The sequence below is a fragment of the Arvicola amphibius genome, chromosome 7 (genome assembly GCF_903992535.2).
Source record: "Arvicola amphibius chromosome 7, mArvAmp1.2, whole genome shotgun sequence".
Classification (NCBI taxonomy): domain Eukaryota; kingdom Metazoa; phylum Chordata; class Mammalia; order Rodentia; family Cricetidae; genus Arvicola; species Arvicola amphibius.
Window position 1 is genome coordinate 50,917,301 of NC_052053.1, and position 8,982 is coordinate 50,926,282.

General features: G+C 50.4%; 2 protein-coding genes and 1 non-coding gene across 5 annotated transcripts in view; 2 read left to right on the forward strand and 1 right to left on the reverse strand.

Annotated features, from left to right (window-relative positions):
- The window catches only part of Lrsam1 (leucine rich repeat and sterile alpha motif containing 1), a 33,793-nt gene extending 27,238 nt beyond the window's left edge, over nt 1–6,555 (reverse strand). For 2 of the 3 annotated variants that reach the window (XM_038337516.1, XM_038337514.1), the window contains exons 1-6: nt 6,485–6,555; nt 5,967–6,176; nt 4,473–4,566; nt 3,014–3,070; nt 2,127–2,171; nt 681–758 (exon numbers count right to left, since the gene is read on the reverse strand). In XM_038337516.1, the coding sequence (XP_038193444.1) occupies nt 681–758; nt 2,127–2,171; nt 3,014–3,070; nt 4,473–4,544 (252 nt within the window). In that variant the 5' untranslated portion in view covers nt 4,545–4,566; nt 5,967–6,176; nt 6,485–6,555. Of the gene's footprint in view, nt 1–680; nt 759–2,126; nt 2,172–3,013; nt 3,071–4,472; nt 4,567–4,959; nt 5,147–5,966; nt 6,177–6,484 lie in introns of all 3 variants that reach the window. The other variant, XM_038337515.1, reaches the window with a different exon arrangement.
- Nucleotides 6,556–6,601: 46 nt separating this feature from the next.
- On the forward strand, nt 6,602–8,982 carry Rpl12 (ribosomal protein L12). The gene is made up of 7 exons (XM_038337517.2): nt 6,602–6,762; nt 7,006–7,079; nt 7,542–7,640; nt 7,912–7,993; nt 8,388–8,474; nt 8,672–8,784; nt 8,934–8,982. Exons 1-7 carry the CDS (start codon nt 6,726–6,728, stop codon nt 8,937–8,939), a joined length of 498 nt encoding a protein of 165 aa, XP_038193445.1. The 5' UTR covers nt 6,602–6,725; the 3' UTR covers nt 8,940–8,982.
- On the forward strand, nt 8,182–8,310 carry LOC119820123. The gene has a single exon (XR_005286392.1). It is a non-coding gene; the product is annotated as a small nucleolar RNA SNORA65 (small nucleolar RNA).

Genomic DNA, 8,982 nt, shown 5'->3' on the forward strand with positions numbered 1-8,982 from the left:
GATAAACATAAGGTAAAAATGAGTAAATCTCTCAGAAGCACCGAGCAGTATGTGTGGTGGCATACACTTTTAATTCCAGGACTCAGGCAATAGAGTCTCTGTGAGTCTGAGGCAAGACTGGACTGCACAGCCACCTGGGACTGCATAATGAAACCACATCCTAAAACACAATCACCATAGAACAAAGCCACTCCAACCCCACCTGCCGGAGCTAATGCTGGAACACTGGGACACAGAGCAGGATTTCAGTCTTCACTCTTAGCGTGGGATCCACCCTTACACGTTTACCTCCACATAGAACAACCCCGGGCGGACACTGTAACCATATCCTGTCCATAGTCAGGAGGGAGTCCACCCAGGCCACTGACGTATCAAAAGCAATACCCTCTCTGGACGCCCCTCCTGCTCCCCTCATTAGGGCCATCACGTCCTCCTTTCTGCTGACTTGGCTTGAGCTTAGGAGCAGATGGAGTGGAAGCCTCGGAGAGCAGGGGCTGGAGCTGGGTTCTCTTTACCAACGACACCCAGGAGTGGTTAGAAACCACACTGATCAGACACCACAGTGACCATTCTGTGAGGACCTCTCGGCATATTTTAACAGAGAAGACCCAAGGAGGGTGTGGAGGCTCAGCTGCCACCCGGAGCACCAGAGTCCCCGGTGCCTAGAGAGGGCCCAGTACCTTGATGGTGGCAAGGCTCAAGAGGCTGCAGGATTTGGGAAGCAGGGACGTGAGATGGTTCGTATGCACGATCAACACCTGAGAAGAGAGGAAATGTCGGGTCCCAGGAGAGCAGCAGGCAGGGAAGGCCAAGGGTGAGGTCAGCGGCTTGGCCCCTGCCCTGGGCGGCCATGCATCTTTGCTCAACCAGACCACAAGGGGGAGCTGTTAGAGTCATGGGCTCTTCTGAACTAGACTCCATACCTGGGGGAAAGAGTTTGGTGGTCTGATTCCACCTTACATTCTTAGAAGGGGTCAGCTATCCTGCTTAGCCTTTCCTGGTTCTAACGTTTCCTAGAAAATAGAGCACTAAGTGGCTTTCTCCAAGGGCTGCCATGGCAATAAACAAGCCACGTGGTGAAGGTGTTTAGCCTGGGTTATTATGGGGTCCACTACTCAGACTGTGCCAAGCATGGCTATTCTTGTTAGACATTGACTCCTGCTTTGGTATCTTAGAAGAATTTCACTATGCTACTGGCAGGAATGTGTTTCACCATTCCAGGTCCAGCTCTGATGGTGTGTACACACCCACCTATATGCAAAGCCTGGCCTGATCTCCTAGAAAGGCTTTCACCCCCTTCTAACTCTGAGGACGGCAAGAATGCACCGAGTGAATGCTCTATGAATGACACTGGGGGAGGTAATAACTGTGCTACGTGGCTGGCAGACTCCTCTATCACTCACACAATACCATGAGACAGCTATAAATGTCGTCTTCCTTTCACAGATGAAGAAATTGGGGTGTGGACTGGAGATTGCTTTGTAGTTAAGAGCACCTAGGTTTGATCCCCAGGATCCACATGGTAGCTCACAACCGTCTCTAACTCCAGTCCCAGAGAGTCGCTGGGCTTCCTGCCTCCCCAGGCAGCACACATGCATGTGATACAAATATACATCCAGGGGCTGGAGAGATGGCTCAGTGGTTAAGAGCACTGACTGCTCTTCCAGAGGTCCTGAGTTCAATTCCCAGCAACTACATGGTGGCTCACAGCCATCTATAATGAGATCTGGTGTTCCCTGCTGGCCTGCAGGCACACATTGAAGGAATGCTGTATACATAATAAATAGATAAATTTAAAACAAAATAAAACAAAACCCAAATATATATCCAGGCAAAATACATATGCACATAAAATGCTAAAAGTTAATAAAAAAAAAAAAACAGAGGTGTGAGCATGTATGGAAGCTATCTAAGTCACGAGGCTATGAAAGTCAGGGCCAGGAGCATCTCAGAGTGGTCCAGTCCCAGAGCCTGCTCTAATTGCGACAATCTCTACTGCAGGCCAAAAGGGCAAGGGCCAGAGAGCAGGAAGGAGGCTGTGTGAGGACAGTGGCTCCTCTAAGTTCATGTAGTTTTCCCCAGGCAGACACTCAGCAAGTGGTTTTCTGAACAACGACTCTGCTTACCTTTTTCTGCAGAACTTTGCACGTTGCAAAAGCCCCAAATGGAATCTAAGACAAGACAAAGAAGGGTCAGAGCCTCCTTGCCTGCCAGCTGCCTCAACTGCTCTCTCAGTGGCACCGGTGGGAGGGGATTGAGGACAGTGCTTAGCCAGGGGACTGCTGGGGAAGAATGGAGGATCTGGCAATCAGCTGGCAGGAGATTGCTCAGCCAACCCTAGCCTACCTACTCTGTGGTATCAGGAACTGTTGGAGGGTAGAGTCCTCTCTCCCAGCACCCCAGAAATCCGTAGTGTATTTTCCTTTCTTCCCATAGTACTGGGGATTGAACCTAGGGCATCTTGCATGCTTGACAAACTCTACCAGTGAGCTTCATCCCCAGATTTCCCTTCCTGCCTTTCTCCAGCCTTTTACTATGTAGCCCAGGCTGACCTCGGACTCAGCATCCTTGCTACCTCTACCTCCTGAATGGAATGCTGGCAGTAAAGGTGCGCTCTGCTACACCTGGCTCATTTTTGAACTAGGCCCTGACTTTTGGAGACTATGTTGAGGCCAAAAGATGATCTCAACTCTTTTGGACAAGAATGAAATACAGTGAGCACCTCTTACTTCGCGTGTCTGACTGCGTCTGAGTGCGCACATTCTAGGCAAGCGGGAGACTGATGCTGAGTGTCTTACTCCCCGCCTCTCACTGAACTTAAAGCTCACTGATTCAGCAGAATGGTTAGCCAGCAAGCTCTGGGGGACACAAGTCCTCATGTTTACAAGGCAAGCGCTTCACTGGTGGAGCCACCTGCCCATCTTCACTCTCGCCGTTTTGAAAAGTCTATAGTTGCTTTCCTCAAGGACACAGGACAGATTAAATTCACAGCTCTTACACACCCTTTCTTTACCTCAGAGAGTTCACATTTAGAGATGTCAAGAATGTCATCTGCCCCAGCTTCTTTTGCCTACGGAGAAAAACACATTTTTAAGTTGAATTGGTTTTTTTTTGAGACAAGGTTTCAGGCAGCTTCAAACTCATCAAAGCTGGCTTCCAACTCCTGATCCTCCTGTTTGTGCCCTGCAAGAATTAACTCTCTGCAGAGGTTCGAGAGAAAGGCTTTTTAAAAAGTCTTCACATCTCCTGGGTGTGGTGGTGTTCGTCTTTAATTCCAGCGTTCAGGAGGCAGAGGTAGGCAGATCTCTGAGTTAGAGGCCAGCCTGGACTACAGAGAGAAACCCTGTCTCAATTCCTCACCCTCCCAACCCCACAGAAAGAATCTTCAAGTCCTGTATGTTTACGAAAGTTCTGTTGATTCTGTGAGTGTTTCATATTCATGTTGTTTAGCTTCTCCTAAAAGTAATGGTAATTTGGTTTGGCTTTGTTTTGAGTCTTGAAGGTTTTTTTTTTTTTTTTTTTTTTTTTTGAAAACAAAACACTTTTTAGGGCTGGAAAATGGCTCAGAAGTTAAGAGCACCTGCTATTCTTCCAGAGGTCTTGAGTTCAATCCCAGCAACCACATGGTGGTTCACAACCACCAATGATGAGATCAGTTACCCGGTTCTGGTGTGCAGTCAAACATGCAGACAGAAAGAACACTGTATGCAAATAAATAAATAAAATCTAAAAAAGATCCCATTTTTTAATGATTTATTTATTCTTATTTTACGCGCACTGGTGTTTTGCTTACATGTTACGTTTGTATGAAGGTGTCAGATCCCCTGGAACTGGAGTTACAGTCAGTTGTGAGCTGCCATGTGGGTCCTGGGATGGCTAGCCTTGAATCTGTGGCAATCTTCTTGCCTCAGACTTCCTAGTGCTGGATTTTCAGGTATGAGCCATGCCCAGCTCCCCAAATCAAAACACACAAACAGGGCTGGAGAGATGGCTCAGCGGTTAAGAGCATTGCCTGCTCTTCCAAAGGTCCTGAGTTCAATTCCCAGCAACCACATGGTGGCTCACAACCATCTGTAATGGGGTCTGGTGCCCTCTTCTGGACTGCAGGCAATACATGTAGACAGACTATTGTATACATAATAAATAAATAAATAAATAAATAAATGTTTTTTAAAAAAACAAAACACACAAACAACAACAAAAAAAGCACTCGGGCAAGACATACTTGTGGGATGGAGAAAGTAGGAAGGAAGCACAGGTATAAGGAGCCGGAAGGGACACAGCCACAGCCTGCTTTTACTGGTTCGTTTGGCAGGTGGCCCAATCTGAGGTCCAGCAGGGAAAAAAAAAACCAACACACACTCAGCCTGTGAGGAAGGGCACTCCCAGAGGAGGGAAGGCAGAGGGAAGGAGTAAGTACCCCTAGAGACTTGTCAGGGGGCCTAGGAGTGAGAGAAATACACCTGCCTTACCAGACACATCTGGTACTCCAAGCGCTTCCGAGCCTCCTCACTGGGTTTCCGCTTCCGAAAGAAGAGGGGCATCCTCCTGTGTGAGTTCTGGACACTGGAGCACAAGACAGAAGTCAGCACCTGGGAACCTGCACTGTCCTTGACACTGCAGGTGGGCAGCTGGGAGATGCAGCTGGCCAGTGCACTGTCCCTGACATTGCAAATGGGCAGCTGGGAGATGCAGCTGGCTAGGGCACTGTATCTGACACTGCAGGTGGGCAGCTGGGAGATGCAGCTGGCCAGTGCACTGTCCCTGACACTGCAGACGGGCAGCTGGGAGATGCAGCTGGCCAGCGTTCCCTGTGGATAGGGCTATCTGCCTCATTCAGTCGGTCCCTGAGCCCACAAAGCAGCGCTCAACATTTTGTTCTTTGTCGACAAAGCAATAAACCCAGAATATGGTGGAAAGAACATAAACGCAGGCCAGGTGCCCTGGGTTTGGGCTTACCTGCCACTGACCCTCTGGGAGGCGATGACATCACCTCTAGTGTGGAGCTACTTTCCCTCCTTAGGGAAGATTCCCCCAGATGCCTTCCAGGGCTGTTCTCTGAGGACTCTTGCCAGACTCAGCTGATGAAGCTATTATCCATTTGATCCTCACTCCAGTCCTGTGTCCACTGATCTGGCTACACAACCTGGGTTACAGAAGAACCATCTGGGGTGCTTGCCCTTCAAGCTCTGACCCTGTGCAGTTTGCACAGCTCCCTGGATTTCACAGTTCAACAAAGTTAACCTGAACTCAGAAGCTGGGTGCCCATAGCTGGCCCAGAATCTAGAACTTCCACTGCTGTGTTAGGGCCAGAGACAGGAAGGAAGCAATCACTGAGAGGAAGTGTGTCGCTAACAAAAGCATAGGCTTCGACATTCAAGACCAGCTCTGTCACTTTGGGTCACCAATCAGAGCCTGTTTCCTCAGATGTAAGATGGAGCAATGTTGCCACTGTTGGGTTCAGTGGGGCTCAGACATTTCATGTATGGCAGGGCCATGTCATAGACTCTGACAGAGTGCACCACACAAATGACCAACAGATTCAGGACTATCACAGGGGCCAGGGAGAAAAGGCTAGAGGAGTCTTGCAGTTGAAGACACATCCCTGGTCCTTAGAGATTTCAAGTCTCCATTCCTGGGTGTGTGTAGGCTGTCAGGGGAGGTTGTCAGGCCTGCAAAGCCAGCTCCTTCCTCACTCACCTGCTGGCACTCCTGAAGAATGATGTAAAAGAGCCCTCCTCCATCCCTTACCGATGACTTCCCTTCTGCTCGCTAATGGTTAGCCCTCCCTCATCTCTTTCCTCCAAGTCCAGATTTCCAAATCCTCTCAAAACACACACCAAGTCCTCTTCCCTAGTCATTCCCAGCAAAGGTTCCTTCAAATCTGGTTTGAACCTCCCTGATGGTGTAGCTTGGTTGGGAGAACCACACCCATCCTCCCCTGGCAGAGCTGGCCAGTGGCTGACCTGGCTTTGTGGATGGAAAGGTCCTTTGCCGATGTTCCGATGTTGGGGTGGACCTCAAGGTAGGCTAATCACTCTGAAGGTTTGGTCATAGATGCAGACACAGGCACCAGTAAGGCGATCTGCAGTCGGGTCTCTTTCAAACATAGGAAGTTAGGACGGAAACTCTGAATCTCATAAAGTCATGCAGCTCAGGATGACAGTGTCGAGACTCTAGAAACCAAAGAATCGCAGAATTAAGAATCGTGGTTTAGACCCGAATAGTTTGCTTGTATAACTAACATGCACACACTACAAATGGGTAAGAAGGCTACTAGGGTAGCACTGGTACTGGGGTCCCGCAAGTCAGATGCGGATTCCTCAGGGGAGGGGCGGGGCTCTGGGACTCCAGAGTCATCCTCCTCATAATAAGGGAACGTGGAATACATCAGGAAGCAGGGTCTCTGGGGGCAGCCCTACTACTCTGACAGTTCCCAGGGAGGGTGCTGGAACATCCACCCCTTCCGAATTCCCTAGCTCACCCATGAATACGGCTCTCCAGTCCTCTGCTGCAAACGCCTGCCCACAATAAACAGGGCGGCGAGGGCGTCACCCCGCCGCGGGGCGGAGCCAGCGGTTATCGCGAGAGCCGAGCTTTTGTGCCTATATCCGGCGTGGGCGGGGCGACGGTCTTCCTTTCGGTTTTCGGCTCGGAGGAGGCAACGGTGCAACTTTCTTCGGTCGTCCCGAATCCGGGTTCATCCGACACCAGCCGCCTCCACCATGCCGCCCAAGTTCGACCCCAACGAGATCAAAGTCGGTGCGTGCCTTCGCCGCGCCCGGGCTGCGGGTGGAGCTTTCCCCGCCGCGTGCTGGCAGTCCCGGGCCTGGCTCCGGGGCTGCGGGGCTGCCTCCCTTGGGCCTCGGCTTCCTCGTGTGTAGTCGGGGAGGTGCAGCCTGTGCGCCTTGGGTAAGGCCTGGCCCCGGGAGGGCTGCGGCCCGACGGCAGGGCGGCCTCCGGCCCGGCGCTTTCGGCGGAAGGTCTGATTGTGCTTTTTCTCAGTGTACCTGAGGTGCACCGGAGGTGAGGTCGGCGCCACATCCGCCTTGGCCCCCAAGATCGGCCCCCTGGGTCTGGTAAGTCGTCGGTTTTTAATGTCTTTTAATATAAGGGCAGACTGCATTTTTCCTGGGTATGTGCCTGTTGGCCCCCTACCATGTGGGTGCTGGGGCTCGAACCCGGGTCCACTTCAGCCCCGTTTTGATAATAAAAACTTCAAGGGAAGCTGAAATGAGAAAGGTATATGGCTCACGGCACGGTTGGGGCAGTCATCAGGCGGGTTCTAGGCGGCAAAGAGGAGGCTCAGACGTTACCATGTGCTTGGTGACTTTGTACCTAGAAGGAGCAGTGGAGTCGGTGAGTGGTTAAAACCTGCTCGCCCGTGAGATTTTTTTAAGGGAGCACCCTCCGTGGGTAACCCATGGGAGCCTAGCATATAAGCTCTTGGGGCACAGTTGACGTAGTCGTGAGGTGTGGAGTAATGAGAGCTGGCAAGCGTGAGTTCAAAGCCTAAACCTTCAACTTCAATGTTTTTACAGTCTCCGAAAAAAGTTGGTGATGATATTGCCAAGGCAACCGGTGACTGGAAAGGCCTGAGGATTACAGTGAAACTCACCATTCAGAACAGACAGGCCCAGGTATTTACATTGCTTGGTGTGGGGAAAGCTGAGATGGTAGCTCTTGGGAAGTCATGGGATCTCACTGTTCTGGTGAATCAATCTTCGCGGGAAGGCTTCTGGGAAGGTGGTTGGTGCTAGGGTGTAGGGTTCCACCATGTGGGGCCTAGGGATTAGGATTAAACTCAAGTGGTCGGGCTGGGTAGAAAGTGCTGTTACCCACTGACATACTTCAGTGGCGGTATTGGTATTGAAGGGTTCCTGCTCTGCTCACGGGGGATTTCTCTTGTAGATTGAGGTGGTGCCCTCTGCCTCTGCCCTGATCATCAAAGCCCTCAAGGAGCCACCAAGAGACAGGAAGAAGCAGAAGAACAGTGAGTTGATTGCACTTGACTGGTTTCTGCTCCAGTGTTTGCTTTTTGTTCTGACTCCTGGGTGCAGGAGCTTAAAGTAACACCCTTGGGTTGGTTGACACTGAACCCGTAGCCCCAGGGATTTAAGCTGCATTTCCCATCCCTGAAGTTGTGTTGGGCTGTTGGGGAACTTGATTCTGCCTCAGCCACCCGCCACTGCACCTGACCAGTACTGTTGGCTGGTGCAATCCAGTGGTGAGCTGACAGTAAGCCCCAGCTTTAGGAAACAGGGTTGTCCTCCATGTGGATGACTCTGTGCCGAAAGCATGGGGACAGCTAGACGTAGAAAATGATCCTGTCGAAGATGGCACATAGCTTGTGAATAACAACCACCCTTGTGCTTTCTTTCCCACAGTTAAACACAGTGGAAATATCACTTTCGACGAGATCGTCAACATTGCCCGGCAGATGCGACACAGGTCTTTAGCCAGAGAACTTTCTGGTAAGTTATTTTACACTGACTTTTCTGTTTATCCCTGGCTGTTCTGGAACTAGTTCTATAAACCAGACTGGCCTCCCAAGTGCTGGGATTAAAGGTGTGCACCGTCACCACCCAGTGGGGTGCATTAAGCCATCGTTTTTTCCCTTTGCCCCTCAATAAAGAGTTGCAAGGGACTGAGGCTTCTCCTTTTAATATAGGAACTATTAAAGAGATTCTGGGAACTGCACAGTCTGTGGGCTGCAATGTGGATGGGCGCCACCCTCATGACATCATTGATGACATCAACAGTGGTGCCGTGGAATGTCCAGCTGTAAGTGACATTGCATTTTCCCCTTTATCTTAGTGTGGGGGTAGCTGGGCTTTTTGTTGCCTCTGTCTTATAGAGGTATTGTTAAAGGGTAAAAATTCTTTGTGGGAATAGTTCCCCATTGTGACTGATAATTTCTCTCCCTTTTCTAGAGCTAAGAAGCAACAAGAGAAAATATTTCAATAAAAGATCATTTGCTAA